The sequence below is a fragment of the Artibeus jamaicensis genome, unplaced genomic scaffold (assembly GCF_021234435.1).
Source record: "Artibeus jamaicensis isolate MK-2021 breed Jamaican fruit bat unplaced genomic scaffold, CSHL_Jam_final scaffold_1689, whole genome shotgun sequence".
Lineage (NCBI taxonomy): Eukaryota > Metazoa > Chordata > Mammalia > Chiroptera > Phyllostomidae > Artibeus > Artibeus jamaicensis.
The window spans coordinates 614,104-630,667 of NW_026522029.1; the positions used below are offsets into that span (position 1 = coordinate 614,104).

The 16,564-nt window shown below is 39.3% G+C and overlaps 1 protein-coding gene across 2 annotated transcripts in view; it reads left to right on the forward strand.

Moving 5' to 3' along the window:
* Positions 1-16,564, forward strand: part of NOTCH2 (notch receptor 2) — a 204,731-nt gene that overhangs the window by 165,603 nt on the left and 22,564 nt on the right. For both annotated transcript variants that reach the window (XM_037167776.2, XM_037167786.2), the window contains 8 exons: positions 1,798-1,990; positions 3,296-3,441; positions 5,427-5,540; positions 7,960-8,079; positions 8,475-8,627; positions 12,410-12,638; positions 13,416-13,617; positions 15,133-15,286. In XM_037167776.2, coding sequence (XP_037023671.2) covers positions 1,798-1,990; positions 3,296-3,441; positions 5,427-5,540; positions 7,960-8,079; positions 8,475-8,627; positions 12,410-12,638; positions 13,416-13,617; positions 15,133-15,286 — 1,311 coding nt within the window. The remainder of the gene's footprint in view (positions 1-1,797; positions 1,991-3,295; positions 3,442-5,426; positions 5,541-7,959; positions 8,080-8,474; positions 8,628-12,409; positions 12,639-13,415; positions 13,618-15,132; positions 15,287-16,564) is intronic.

The window sequence follows — 16,564 nt, forward strand, 5'->3', positions numbered from 1 at the left end:
TAAATCTCAATTATTAAAAATTTAACAGAGCAGCCCTGGCTGGGTGACTCAGTTGGAGCATTGTCCTGTACACCAAAAGACTGCGGGTTCAGTTTCTACAACATGCCTAGGTTGTGGGTTCAGCTCCCGGTCAGGGCGCACACGGGAGGCAACAATCGGTGTCTCTCTCTCTGCCTCTCCCCTTCTCTTCCTTCTCTCATTTTTCTCCCCTTTCCATCCCTCTTCTTCTCTCTCCTCCCTCCCCCCCTTCCCTCCCTTCCTCTTTCTCTCCCAAGTCAATAAACATATCCTCAGGTGAGGCTTAAAAAAATTTAACAAAGTAAAACTCATGTAACTGGCAAACTCTTCAGTTTAAAGCAATAAGTGTTAAAGTTATAGCAGACATTTTTTCTAAGTGCAATCAATCTTAGGTATGTTTTAGAGAAAGAACATACTGCAGTTTCATATATTCTAAGCAATTACATTATTACATGAGGATAAACTGATTGTCTACATAAGAGTTTCTCAAAATGTAATATTTGATCCACCTACATGATTTAAAGCGTTATTTATTGGACCCTACCCATCACAGTCCATGGTGATAGGCCCTAAGAATCTCCTTTTCAAACAAGTATTTTAAGCAACTCTTGTTTGCACATTAAAGTTTGAGAATTGCTGGTCTAGATTGAAAGACCCTAAATTGTTTTCTCAGTTATCAGAGGACAATACAATTATATTTAGAATATGCTTCTTCTTGAGCAGATAATGGATTAATACATCCCTAAAAGTGAAAGCAAAATGGCTTTTCTTTTTAACCAAATTAAACATTAAGTTAATATTCCATTCACTAAGCATTCCTGTTGAGATTTACTGTATGTAGAAATATAAGAGGTTAACTAAGAAAGATGAGTTTTCAGTAAACCAGCTGAGAACAGTGATAAAATAAGCTTCTTTGAGTGTACTCAGAACAACGTCAAGTACTTTAGTAACTTTGATTTTCTCTTAATCCTTATGAAGTTTCTTCCTTTCTAAGATGGAGTGAAGAAGAAATATATTGGATTAGCCAAAAAGCCCATTTATTTTTTCCATAAAATAAAAGACATTTTTCATTTTCACCAGAAACTTTATTGATTTGGATATTTTGAATATGTTGGCTATCTCCCACATGGTATAACATTGATTGTCCTCAGTTAATGTCTTGATTTGATTAGTATCAACTTCAACTGCTCTACCCAATTATGGAACATCATCCAGCAAGAAATCATCAGCGTGAAACTTTGCAAACCACTTTTGACACAGCACTTTCTCCTTACACTGCACAAATCTTTTCTTTGCATTGCAATTCCTTTTTTACCTTTCTTGAAATAATAAAGCACAATATGCCAAAAGTGTTGCATATTTTCTTCCATCTTCAATGTTAAAATGGCTACACAAAAATTCACCGATTTTAATGTTTTTTTAATGCATGCTAATATGACAGCTGTCACAATACAATCTAACAAAATTGTTTTGAATAAAGTTAAAGACAGCTAAATGCTACTAGAGCCATCTCATGGAGAAAACCAAACAAACTTTTTGGCCAACCCAATATGTCAAACACTACAGCACTATTCCAGCATTTTGTTAACTCTTCTTTTTCAGAAGGTAGTGCTGTTTGCTGCTTCCTCTCATGGCACTAAGTGCTTTGGGGTGTCTTATTTCTTAAGTAAGTGCCATTTGATGTCTGTAGTGATGAAGGCATCAACACAGTATATCTCAGTTCTGTATCTATTCCCTAAGCATTTTGGATTTGACAAAGACTGTTTCCCTTCTCTGCAGGGCAGAGATGTAACATTGACATCGATGAGTGTGCCTCCAATCCCTGTCGCAAGGGTGCAACATGCATCAATGATGTGAATGGTTTCCGCTGTATATGCCCTGAGGGACCCCATCACCCCAGCTGCTACTCACAGGTGAACGAGTGCCTGAGCAATCCCTGCATCCACGGGAACTGTACTGGGGGCCTCAGAGGGTGAGTAGCTGCCGTGTAATAATAGTTTCTTACTGACGTGTGTCAAGCTAGTGAGGGTTAAGTTCTGGCCATACCCTGCAGAAGTCAGTCAATGACTTGAGCTGTGATTTGGCTGAAGAGTTTGGGAGTCTGTATCATAGTCTTCCAAAGTGCCCTTTTCCTTACCTTCCATCACTGAGCTGGTAGAGAATGAGGAAAGTCTTCTTCATGTGGGTAGTCAGCACCTGGGAGGAGTTCAGGGTTGTTTTGTGAGCCTTTAGTAGTTGTGCATTGAACACCTATTGCAAGATTAACTTTTGCAGGATGTTCTCTCAGATTTTTTTCTGTTTGAAAAAGCTCAACTCTGTTCTAATGCATTACCACTGTGTGCCTTGAAGTAGAGTTGGCCTCCGCTAACTTTAGACATGGCCCTGACAAAATGTTTGTATTTTGTAAGCCCCATAGAGTTATATGATGTGTTGGTAGATAATTTTCTAGAATCATGGAGTGTGACATTAAATTCCATGAGATAGTCCTGCCCTCTTGCTATGCTTGCTATGCTTGCTATGCTTTCACCTTTGGTGAGTATTGCCAGGGCCATACTCACAAAAGGTGAAAGAATTAAGAGTGTGTTTAGAGGAGGATGGGAAATCAAGTCATTTCCGAGATGAATTTACTCAGTATTCCTGCTTCTGAGTAGGGCAGCCTCCAGAGCATCCCAACCCATCCACATTTTTCCTAAGAATCTCCAGACCACATAGTAAGTGCTAATAATGTTAAAATTGTGAGCAATGTCTATGTCCCCATTTTTGGTCCTTTTCCTACTCAGTATCCTAAGTGCTTTCTGGGGTGGGGTTTCAGAACAAAGCATATCTCATAAGTCAGACATTCCAGATCTTCAGAGTGGCTTAGAGTCTCTGATACTAATCTACTTCCTGGGTGTCTGTTTTGCCTCAGAAATAAATTATCTTAATGCTTGCTTTACTTTAGTTTTATATATAAGAAAAACCATGCAGGTTTATCCATGTTAGTGTATCTTTCAGATTGGTCCAATATGTTGTATCAACCACTGTTTATGTATGAAAGCTCAGTATAATTTATTAATTTCTCTAGCATCTTCGTGAAGTAGGGAAGCACCAGGAAGGTCATTTACTCCAGACGGGCCCACGTGCTTCACAGCATGTCCATGGTGGTCCATATATAGGTCCCTAAATGAGATTAGCCTACCTTCATCTCCTCTGTGTCTCATGTCTTCACCAAGTCCTGTATTCAACTCTGACTCAGTGGTACCTTCATCTCCCACAGTGAATAATTCTCTTTTTTCAGATACAAGTGCCTCTGTGATGCAGGCTGGGTTGGCACCAACTGCGAAGTGGACAAAAATGAATGTCTTTCTAGTCCATGCCAGAATGGAGGAACTTGTGACAATCTGGTGAATGGATACAGGTGTACTTGCAAGAAGGGCTTTAAAGGTGAAGGCATAAGTGCATATTTCCATCTCCCTGCTCAGCCCTTTTGTGGTTGTGTACCTCTTGGCTCACTTCTTTCTTTCCTGCCTTTTTTTTTGTCCATTAATGTGGCAAACATAATTTGACCACCAAATATTTATAAGGCAATGGGGGATAAAAATGTAAATAGATTATAGATTCTCCTTTCTGCCTAGCAGAGAGGTAAGCTATTGAAACAGTACTGTTAAAGATGAGCAGCTAGGACTCCATTTACACAACTTTGGACACGTTTCTAATTGTAAGCTTCTTGGTGCAGGTTTGATTCTATGACAATTCAAGGGAGATATTGGTAGTAGAATGAAAATATTATCTAACTATAATTTTGATTGCAGTAATATCATGGAAGGATTCATGTGTTCAAAATCTTCCCACAAATTCTCTTGCATGGTGAGATATTCTTAGATACATAGTTCCCTATATGGCCTTCTGGAAAAATGCATAATAGAGGGATATTGTGTAAAATAATTTTTGAGTTGTCACTGTGATATCTCTGCCATCAGTTTTTTTCTTGGAAACTCATGAGAGAGAAATCTGTGGGTAAATCATTTTTATTTGAACTGTTCTATGTACTTAGTCATTGAATTCCCCTCTCAAAAAGTTAGTAGGCTACTGTGAATCATCAGTATGTCTCAGAGTCACTTTATTTGATTGCTTGAAAAATTTTCTGAACCATATGTTATTAATTTACTGATACATTACATTACATTAGCATAGAAATGAATAGATTTAAAAGCACTTTTATTTCTTTATGTTACTGACACATGCTGATCAATGAACTAAATAAACTTCAAAATACACAATCCGTATTTGTATGGCTGTTGCATAGCCAGCCCTCCGTAATCCCAGATCATCATTTTTATGGTACTGTAATCCCAGATCATCATTTTTATGGTACTCTAGTTCCTCTGTTTTAAGGCTTTGTGCCAGGCCTTACTGAAGAGCCAAAGGTGTGTGATAGTTGGGTACTGCCCGATCCTCATTAGTGCTTTTTACTTTTCTTTTTTTCATAATAGGAATAGATTTTATATCTTGGATCAGGGGAGACAACTTTGTGACTTCAGGAAATACTACCACATTGAGGGTAGAGACTGTGCATATGAAAGAGGGGGCATAACTCAGAGGCTTTGATTATTGTATTTAAGAATGTATCCCTTAGCCCTGGCTGGTGTGGCTCAGTGGATTGAGTGCCAGCCTGTGAACCAGAGGGTTGCTGGTTTGATTCCCAGTCAGGGTACATGCCTGGGTTGTGGGCCAGGTCCCTAGTTGGGGGCATATGAGAGGCAACCACACCTTGATCTTTCTCTCTCTTTCTCTCTCCTTTCCCCTGTTTCTCTTAAAAAAAAGTTATCCCTTGATAACGCATACACTCTTTTTAAGCCTCGACCAGACACTTTGGATACAGAAAACTTATGGCACAAATAACACCCCTTTTCATATTACAAAATGTTTTATTATAAAATCATAAGCATGTAATTCTGTAACATAACAGTGTCACACTCAAGCACACCATATGATATTTTAGGTGAAGTGTTCAAACCAAAACTATAAATTAATACACCCATAGTATTACCCTCCCAAGCACACCAAGTAGGTGTTACGTCTGCCGGACCCTGTATTTAGATACGACAACAGATTTTTGCTCTTAGTGAACTTCTTGGTCCAATGCTGAGAAGTGACTTGCGCTGCATTCAGAGGTGCATCAAACTTTCAGGCTGTTAGAATATACTGTTCCCCTATTTATCTTTTTAATCGAGCACCGTCTTTTACTGACTCACTGTATGTCAAGGACTTAGCACTGAAATGAATGAACAGGTGTTCCAGTGGTCTGAAGAAATTAATGCAGTTTCTGAGCTGTTTAGTTTTTATCACTGAGAGAATTAGTAATTCAGATAATGAGGAGGCTAACAAAAAGTTTCACTGCTCTTGGTTTTTCCCCATTCGGTCTACAGGCTCTAACTGTCAGGTGAATATCAATGAATGTGCCTCAAATCCGTGCCTGAACCAAGGAACCTGCTTTGATGACATAAGTGGCTACACTTGCCGCTGTGTGTTGCCGTACACAGGTGAGCCCTGCAGGTGTAGGGACAGCGGGGGTGCTGGGTCTCACATCGTCATTCCCAGCCTCTGAGTCTCAGAGACAGGATCTGTGGGGCAGTGATGCTGCTCTGAGGACTCACCCCGGTCGCCCGTCCTGCCCCCACTGACTGGATCTTGAGCTCTGAGGAAACACTGTGGCCTCCCTAGATGCAAGTACTGAGGAGACTCATTTGCCTTCCTTGCACTTTAGGGTTTGAATGTTTTTCACCATCTGGGGTCGGAACTGACCTCAGATTATGTGCATGGACCCAGTGTCTCCATGACCTCTTCTCTTAGTCTTAGTTGCAATAACACAAGCACCACTTACTGCTGATTTACTCTGTGCCAGACACTTATGTACTTCTGGTTATTTACTTTAGTGCTTACAATAATTCTGCAAATATAAGTTCCTGTCACCATTTTCTGGTTTTTTTCTTTCTCTTTTCTACCCGTCACCATTTTAGACATGAAGAAGCTGAGGCAAAAAGAGGTTACTTGCTGAAGGTCACAGATAGGTGATAGGTCTAGGATTTGCCCCCAAGTCTCTGAATCCAGTTTGTCCTCTTAACTGCTCCTCTCCTCCTCACATTCAGTACGTCTTCGTCCCATTCAGAGGGGTATTGCCTTGGATGGCGACCACAAGTAGAAGACATGGGTGTGACTTCATTTCATTCCAGGTGTTTGTTGGTTCAGGTGGTATTTTAGAAGTGTGCTTGGACATTTCTGCTTTGTGTTTTCCTGTTACGTTACTGCCATCTTGTGATTGGTTGTATTTGTGTGGCTTCTTTACCTCTTCATCATCCATTGTCTTCATTTCTGGGGAACAGATGGAAACATGGATGGTAGCTCTGCATGGTTCTCCAGTGTGCAGCATGCAGTTCTGAGCATGGCCAGATCCTCACTACCTCAGAGTCTTGGGCTGTTCGTAGTAGCCATTACTAGTAACTCTAAGCAGTGAAGAGTGGCAAAGTGGCCACGAGCATGACTCTGTGACCTGAAAGACTTGATACTGCATTGTTCCCTTTGCCCCACTTTGGAAGAAATATTCTTGTAAGGAAATGGCATTTAGCCAGCTTGGTTGATCAAATCAAAGTTACTGGAAATCCATAGCTATCCCCAAAGACAGTCTATATCATGTCATTTTGTAGCGACAGTGCTGACAACACCTATTGGTAGTGAGAGGATCACAAAGACTGAGAATTGACGGCTGCAGGGAAATGTAAACAGTTGTCACTGTACTCAGCCACATTATAAACTTACCTGAGTATGACTTATGTGTACAGTTCATCTTGAAATTGCATATTTTATCTTCTTGCTGTTCAGATATTATGAGAATATTTGACAATGTGCTAGCTGTTGTTTTCTTCAGATTAGGATATCAATAAAAGAATTTACCATGTGTGATCTTTGAGAAATTATATTAGACTGAAAGCCTATGGCAGGTAAAATTTCAGTGCTGATAGCTAAGGGTTCTACATGTCATTGACTTTGGCCAGCATAAAGGGAACTGAGCAACATTGCTTCCCCTTGTGAGCCACTGTTGTGACCAGACACATTAAAAGCTGGTTGGGGATGGGCAAAAATTTGTGGTTATTTTTTTTCTTTCTGAATACAAAATTTTATGATAAAATTTTAAATCAAGTTAGTCATAATCTGAGTTTAAAAACAACTCCATCTCCCTTTTAATAAGAGCATCATTTTTTTTCTGGAAGCTTATCTTCAGCACACTAAGGCAAAAAATACTGATGGGCAAAAAATTATGTCATGTTGCTGGTGTCAGTATAAGGAGACTTGTTACTAGGCATCAGAGTTACTTTACTATGTCCCACCTTTGATGGCCTTCTGGTCAACCTCATTGCCTTCGGGAACAGGCCAGCAGAGACCTGTGAGAAATAGGAGGCCATATTGTTGCTTCTCTGCTCACATGAAGAGAGATCTGTGTGGCAAAGCCTCTGAGTAGCCGAATCTTAGCTTTGGAGATGCAGAAACCATTGCTCCTGATTGATGTAGGTGTCCAAGTGCTTGTAACCGCTCATGATACTAATGGGAAGATGACAGCAGCCCACCAGTTGTTAAGTACTCACCCTGTGTGCCAGGCTCTATGCCAATAAGGACTTTGCAAGCATTTTTTCATTTAATCCTCAAAAAGCTTCTATTAGGTACCATCCTTATTTCCATTTTACTTATGTGGAAGGCTCAGAGAATGTAAATAACTTGCCTGAGGCCACACACATTTAGTAATCAAGTCAGAGCCAAGACTCAAAGGACCATAAGACTCTCAGATTGCAAAGCTCTTAACCACTACTTTAGACTTGCATTTGGAGAGCATCCTTTGGTTTGGAATTTGGGGAAATTGTAGTTTCTTTAGCTAATTTTCTGTTATAAACCCTGTCATTTGCTTTGTAGGCAAGAACTGTCAGACTGTATTGGCTCCCTGTTCCCCAAATCCTTGTGAGAATGCTGCCGTTTGCAAAGAGGCACCAAATTTTGAGAGTTACACCTGCCTGTGTGCTCCTGGCTGGCAAGGTAACAACATGGGAGTGGAGAAACCAAAAGTCTTTGTAAAGTGGTCAGGCCATCAGAATGCATGGGAAGGCCTGGTGTTTGTCACTAACACAGGCCTTGTAGAGGAGCTGCGAACCGCAGTGGCTCAGAAAACCTTTGTGTTTTGCATGTCTGGGGTACCCCAGTGGCTGGAAGACTCCAGCCTGAGTCTGAAACCATAATGTCCTACAGGGAATTTTAGTACATGGGCAGCAACTTGCCGGGAGCACAGAAGCCTAAAGGGACTTCCCAAAGCAGCAGACTAACCAGTATGCCCTGGAGTAGCCCCATCTACCCCTGCTGCAGCTCAGGCACCACATAAGTTTCTGTGGGAGTGAGCTTTCCAAGACGACTATTCATTGTCCCTGTGTTTCTAGGTCAGCGATGTACAATTGACATTGATGAGTGTGTCTCTAAGCCCTGCATGAACCATGGTCTCTGCCATAACACCCAGGGCAGCTACATGTGCGAGTGTCCTCCAGGCTTCAGTGGCATGGACTGTGAGGAGGACATCGATGACTGCCTCGCAAGTGAGTATGCCAGTCAGTTCTTCTGTGCCCCTGGGGACAGAAGAGCACACAGGGGCCCAGACTGGAGGCAACTGCCTCTCCATGCTAAGACTGGCCACCCCAATAGTTTTCATGTGTTTCTAATATTAGTATTTTTACAATCTTCTTTCTGAAGCTAGTAGCTTTAGGAGTTAAGACAATGGACTCTGTTTTAATCATTTCCTTACTGATTTACATTGACAATTAGGGGACAGTGATATGATAGCTCTTTTTTTTAAAGCTGATTATTGAGGTATAATTAACATTTAATATACTGCCGATATTTTAAATGTATAGTTCAGTGGGTTTTGATACATGGCAACTGGAACTGTCACTCAAGCTAATGAACATATCCATCCTCCTAAAAGTATTCTTGTCTCTTGTCATGTAACCCTTCTTTCCATTTCCCTGTGTCAGGCAATCAGCAGTCCACATCTGTCATTAGAGATTTGTTTGGATTCTTTACACTTTTTTGAAAAGATTTTATTTATTGACCTTTAGAGAGAAGGGAAAGGAGGGAGAGAGGGAAACATCACTGTGTCTTTGCCCCTCTCATGCTCCTTACTGGGGACCTGGCCCACAGTCCAGGCATGTGCCCTGACTGGGAATCAAACCGGCAACCCCACAGTTCACAGGCTGGCGCTCAATCCACTGAGCCACAGCAGCCAGAGCTACACTTTCATATAAATGTAATCATATAATACAAACTCTTTCTTAGGGAGAGGGAATGTGACTTCTCTCATTCAGCATATTATTTGAGACTCATCCATGTTGCGTGTATTAATAACTCATTCAGTTTAATTGCTGAGTAGTATTCCATTGTTTGGAGATACTACAACTCACTAGTAAGATATCTGGCTTTTTTACAGTTTCGGGGTATTAAAATTAGGCTGCTATGAAAGCATATGTGTGGACATGTGATTTTATTTCTCTTGAGTAAATGTCTAAATGACAGATAAATAATTGAATTATGTAGTAGGTATATATTTAACTTTTTTCAAAATGGCCAAAATATTTTCCAAAGTAGTTGTACCATTCTTGTATTCTTAGAAGCATTGTATGAGAATGAGAGTTCCAGTTAAATCACATCCTCATGAGCACTCGATATGATTACTCATTTTAATTTTAGCTATTCTAGTGGCCGCACTATAGTATCTCACAGTGGTTTTAACTTGCATTGTTCTATTTATTAATGTTGAATATCTTTCATGTGCTTATTAGCCAGCTGTATATCTTAATTAGTGTGGTGTCTATTCAAATCTTCTGCCCAATTGAAAAATTGATTGTCTTATTACTGAATTGAAAGAGTTCTTTATGAGAAGACAAGCAATCCAATTAAAAAGTGGGCAAAGGACTTGAACAGACACTTCTCTAAGGAGGACATACAGAGGATCCAGAGACACATAAAGAGATGCTCAGTGTCACTAGCTATCAGAGAGATGCAAATTAAAACCATAATGAGATACCACTTTATACCAGTCAGAATGGCCACCATAAACAAAGCAATAAACAACAAATGTTGGAGAGGTTGTGGGGAAAGGGGGAACCTAGTTTACTATTGGTGGGATTGCAGACTGGTACAACCATTATGGAAAACAGTATGGAAACTTCTAAGAAAACTAAAAATGAATCTGCCTTTTGACCCAGCAATTCCACTGCTAGGATTATATCCTAAGAACCCTGAAACACCAATCCAAAAGAACCTATGCACCCCAATGTTCATAGCAACACAATTTACTATACCCAAGAGCTGGAAGCAACCTAGGTGCCCAGCAGTAAATGAATGGATCAAAAAACTATGGTACATTTACACAATAGAATTCTATGCAGCAGAAAGAAAGAAGGAGCTCCTAACCTTTGCAACAGCATGGATGAAACTGGAAAGCATTATGCCGAGTGAAATAAGCCAGGCGGTGAAAGACAAATATCATATGATCTCACCTTTAACAGGAACCTAAACAATAAAACAAACAAGCAAGCAAAATATAACCAAAGACACTGAAATAGAAAACAGGCTGACAGGGACCAGAGGGGAGAGGGGAGGGAATTTCAGGGGAAAAGGGGGAAGGATTCACAGGAACAAGTATAAAGGACACAGGGACAATAACTAAGGGGGGTGGAAATGGGAGGGAGGTGGGGCGCACGGGGCGGGGTGGGCTGGGATGGGAGTAAAAGACAGAAAACTGTCCTTGAACAAAAATTTTTTAAAAAAGAGTTCTTTATGTCCTAGGTAAATATTCTGTCATATATTTACATTACAATTATTTTCTGCCAATTTGTAGCTTTTGTTTGACTTTTTTGAAGAGGGAGAGTTTTCTTTAGATAAAATTCAATATACCTATAATTTTCTATTATAGCTCATTTTTCTTGTATCATGTTTAATAAATCTTATCTAACCTTAGGTCACTGATTTTTTATCTTCTTTGATTTATTCTGAAAGTTTCATACTTCTAGCACTGACCTTTAGATCAGTGGTCTATTTTGAGTTAATTTTTGTAGTTAGTGTGGGTTTTAAAGGTTTTAAAGACTAATTTTATTTTCTATTTTTGCTAAATTCACTATTCTAGATTAGTTTAGCTACAAGTTTAATTTAGATTTCTAGGATTTTTAAAATAGAAATAATCATGTTACTTTTAAATACAACCACTATATCCTTTATTTATCTTGAAATCTGTATGCAGTTTAATTTATTTTTTTTGCATTATTGCAATTTAGTACATTGTAGGTATAATTGATGGAGAAATTTAAGGGAGTGGCATTAAACTATTTGGATTCCTTTGTACGTAGTATCTCAGTCAAATTTTTCATTATTTAAAGTTTTTTCTTATTTGAAGTAGGACTGGTAATGTTTATATTTAGTTTAAAATAATTCATTAAATTATGATGAGTTTTCTAAATGGTGCTATGGAAATTATAGTAGCTGTGTACTGTGAATTAGAAGTGATAATACAATTTTTACAATTGCTCTAGTAGAGATTACAGATGAGCCTCAGAATGAAAGTAGCCTAATAGATGAATAAGTCATATTAAATATTTCTCTTATAAAATAGCGGCTCCATTACCCATTAGGTATTTAATTTTCTTTTTATGTTTATAATCTGCCTTTGCAATTATATTTTAAGGTCATTAAGAGCAGGGCCTACATCTTGTTTTTCTTGTTCTAATTTGAACACTATCAAAATTCAGAGGATGGTGCCATGGTGGTAGCTCAAAGTTTATTGATGAACTGGTGTGAGTGTAAGGTGTTCTGTGATATTTAAACCCAAAATCACCTTTGTTTCCTAATTCTACCTAGACCTCAAAAATAAAAACAGAGAAGAAAGGAAGGCAGGGTGAATGGCAGGAAGGGAGGGAAAAGGGAGGGAAAAGGAAGGAAAGAAAGTGGGTCAGCATGGGAGGCTGATTACTATCTCTTCTGTCCTGTCCCACCCACTCTACCGCCATGTACCACTTTTAAAAATCTTTATTGACTTTCTGAGGTTCTGTGTGTTGAAGGCACGTGTAGGGATGAATGCACATTTTATGACTATTAATTTTGCAAAACTCTTAGTGGTATATGTGAAGTTCATTCCAGTTATCAACTAGCTAAGTGTTATTGCATCCATTTTCAAAAGTGGAGGAGTCAGGACGAAGAGAAAAGGAAAAGTACAAGTATAGAAAAGTCAGAATTGTTACTGCTTAGTGTGACTCAGTTGACCTTTGTGAGTCTAAGATTAAACTGCTGATGCAGTTCAGAGCTCTAATTCTTCTTTCTAATGATTTAGATCCTTGCCAGAACGGAGGTTCCTGTGTAGATGGAGTGAATGCTTTCTTCTGCCTGTGCCTTCCTGGCTTCACTGGGGATAAGTGTCAGACAGACATGAACGAGTGTCTGAGCGAACCCTGTAAGAATGGAGGGACATGCTCTGACTATGTGAACAGTTATACTTGCAAGTGCCAGGCAGGATATGAAGGAGTCCACTGTGAGAACAACATCGACGAGTGCACTGAGAGGTGAGCAGCCCTATGCACTTGGGTCCCAGTGTCCTATGGGGAAGAAGGAGCACAATAACTGGGATTGTGGGGCAGAAATAAGGTATCCACCTGGGTCCCAGTCTATAATCATCTTCTGTTGGTCAGTCCTGATTCCTCATAGACATGGAATTAGCAGGTCAAAGGTCAGGGACTGACAAGCTTGGTGGGATGGATCACCATTTATTTCTTACTTAGGGAACAGAAAGAGATACACATGTAATTCTGAACAAAAGAAAATTTTTCTTTTTTTGTCTCTTGTTCCTAGTAGTCAACAATTAAAAATTTTCTATTTGCAGATTTTTCATCATTGTTTAAGTAATTTCTGGAAGGTCTGTTTCTTTGTTATTGTCATCAACAAATTTGTTGTGTTTCTCTTTCATAAAGAAATCTATAGTCAAGAGCTACCTTTTTAGTGCTTTTCTTATAAATTAAATTGACTTGAGGATAAGAGGAAATATGATATATGTGGAAGGACTGGGTAAAATCTGGAAAGTTAACTTTCTCTGGGAATCTGTCATTAACTCAGCCTTTTAAATACTTCTCTAAGCTTCTTGGTTTTGGAAAGGAAGCTGGGACTCAAGAATGATTGGCAACCAGTCTAGTTTGGGAAAAGGTAAAATGTACTGGCTGTAGGAATTTGGGATGCTCAAGAGTATTTGCCTCTATAACATCCTAGATTTCAGGAACCTTGCTTTTTAAACAGCAAGTCAGAGGACCAGATTGCATAGTTGACGGTGCTCTCCATTTGCTTCTTAGCTCCTGTTTCAATGGTGGCACATGTGTCGACGGGATTAACTCCTTCTCTTGCTTATGCCCCGTGGGCTTCACTGGCCCATTCTGCCTCCATGAGATTAATGAATGCAATTCTCACCCCTGCCGGAATAAAGGAGTATGCGTTGATGGCCTGGGTTCCTACCGCTGCACCTGCCCCTGGGGCTACACTGGGAAAAACTGTCAGGTAATTAAATTCCATACCACTCATTCTGCTTCCTCAGAGGAACAAAGTATTATACCTGCTTCTTTTCTAGGCAGAATAAGCCCCTCCTAAAAGAGAAAATTCCAGGTCTTAGGGATGTCCCTGAGATAAATCAAGTTAACTTTTTAATAGCTAGTAGATTCCAAAATAGTGACAACTGGCAAGATTATGCAGATTAACAAATGTAAGATTGTTGTTAACAGGCTGAGAACCACAGAAAAATACATGTAGGAAATAAGCACATAGATATTATTTACATTGGAAATACAGAAAGGGAAAAAACATGAAAATTAAATTTTTGAAAATCAGGTATAATATCTAATGGGATAATAAGTACCATTTCTTACAATGTTGTATCATTCTCAAAACCAAGCTATTCACATATCATTTAAAGTTAAATATATAAATATACATTTCTGTAGACTCTTAGGTTGGAAGGACCCCTCAGAATCAACTAGTTTAGCCTTTCATTTTATGGAAGTCCCAGAGGGACAAAGTAACTCTTTTCTTTTTCCAAGTACAACAGAATTTATTTATTTTAATTTTTTTTACAGTTCTCTTATTTTTTATTTTTCCCAGTCTTTTAAAATTTTAATTATTGGGGGGCGGGCTGGGATGATAGTAAAAGGCAGAAAACAAAGTAACTCTTTTAAGGTTGCACGCCAAACAGTATATCTAATTTTATGCCATTTTACCGGTTAAAGTAGCCTTATAGTAGCACTTCAGTAAGGCTTTGTCTATATCAAACATGCAGATATTACCAGCTCTGCACATTAAACAGCTTGTTGTCAATTCTGTGCAACAGGAGGACATTCCTTCTGCTTATTCTCCTGGTGTGAAATTGTAAATGCTGGTGGAGCATTTTGTCCTTTCCCCGACGGCCACGTCTTTCACAGTCTGTGTTGTGAATTTGCCTTCCTTTCCCCAGAGGCCAAGCCTCCCCCACTCCACCCTGAACGTGGAAACTGGAGAAAAGCACCAGTCTGCTTGGACTCTTTGCCTCATGTGTTTCATAAGCCTGCTTTTCTCCCCTCAAAATATTCTGTTTGATGGTTTTTAGGTTTATTAATGGGCTTTAAGTTCTTTTCGTCATCTTCACCACAGATTTGCTCAGGACCCATGTGGATTTCTCACACAGGATTAGCACAGGGAGTTGGTTAGCTGACCGACAGCTTTGACTCTTCTGCTTTCCAGGCCTGTGGATGGCCACCTATTGAGACATAAGCATGATATAGGGAATAACTTTAACCTATTGGGCTCCCTCAAATTCTTAAATTTCTCTGTTAAGGACTTTTTAAATAGCAGAGCTAATAGGAATTAGACTATATAAAGTGATTAGATCACTTGGGAGCACCGGATCTAGGTTAAGGCTGAGGTGAGGGCTTTAAAAAGGTAGTGTGCTTTTCTTTGATTTCTTAAAATGCAGTATAACTTATTTTCTTCATTTCTCGTATGTGGATGTGTGGATGTTGACATGTGTAAATGCCCCTCTTTCAGACTCTGGTGAATCTCTGTAGTCGGTCTCCATGTAAAAACAAAGGTACTTGCGTTCAGGAAGAAACAGAGTCCTGGTGCCTGTGTCCATCCGGATGGACGGGTGCTTACTGTGATGTGCCTAATGTATCCTGTGAGGTGGCGGCCTCCCAAAGAGGTAAGTTAGGCCTTCTCAGGCTCCAGGATCATTCCCTGCAGTACTGACTGGCCTGTGTCATCTTAGGGTAGATGTCATTACTGTGGGGTGAGAAGGAAGGGCAGACATTACCGGTGGGCAAGGTTCTGGCAAAAGGGTCTGAGACAGGAGGTAAAAGGGCAGAGAAGCACAGGTTTAGAAAGTCCATAAAAATGTATTTGTATGCCTCTTCTTTTTTATCTGTTCATCAACCAATGGACACTTAGGTTGCTTTCTTATCTTGGCTGTTGTAAATAATTCTGTGATGAACATAAGGGTACATATATCTTTTCAAATTAGTGTTTTTATTTTCTTTGGATAAATACCCAGAAGTGGAATTGCTGGGTCATACGGTAGTTCTATTTTGTATTTTTTGAGGAACCTCCAAACTGTTTCCCGTAGTGGCAGCACCAGTTTACAATCCTACCAATAGGGCACAATGGTCCCCTTTTCTCCACATCCTCGCCAACACTTGTTACGTATTGAGTTTTTGGTAATAGCCATTCTAATGGGTGTGAGGTGGTATCTCATTGTGATTTTGATTAGCATTTTCCTTATGATTAGTGATGTTGATCATCTTCTCATATGTCTCATGGCCATCTCTGCATCTTCTTTGAAGAAATGTCTGTTCAAGTCCTCTTCCCATTTTAAAAATCAAGCTGGTTTTGGTTGTTTTTGATGTTATGAGTCTTTATATATTTTGGATATTAATCCCTTATCAAATAATGATTTGCAAATATCTTCTTTCATTCAGTGGGTTGTCTTTTCACTCTGTTAACGGCTTCCTTTGCTATGCAAGAGCATTTAAGTTTGATGTAGTACCACTTGTTCATTTTTGCTTTTGTTGCCCTTGCGAGAGGAAACACATAAAAGAATATATTGTTAGGACTGATGTCAATGAGTTTACTGTCTATGTTTATTTCTAAGAGTTTTATGGTCAGGTTTACACTTAAGTCTCTAATCCAGTTTGAGTTTATTTTTGTATACGGTGTAAGGAAGCAGTAGAGTTTCATTTTTTTCATGTACCCGGTCAGTTTTCCCAACATCATTTATTGAAGAAACTGTCTTTTTCCCATTGCATATTCCATCATACATGAATAGATAAAGAAGATGTGGTATACATTTGTACAAGGAAGTATTACTCAACCATAAAAAAGAGTGAAATCTTGCCATTTGTGACAACATAGATATCTAGAGGGTATTACGCTAAGTGAAATAAGTCAGAGAAAGGCAAATATTGTATGGTCTCATTTATATGCG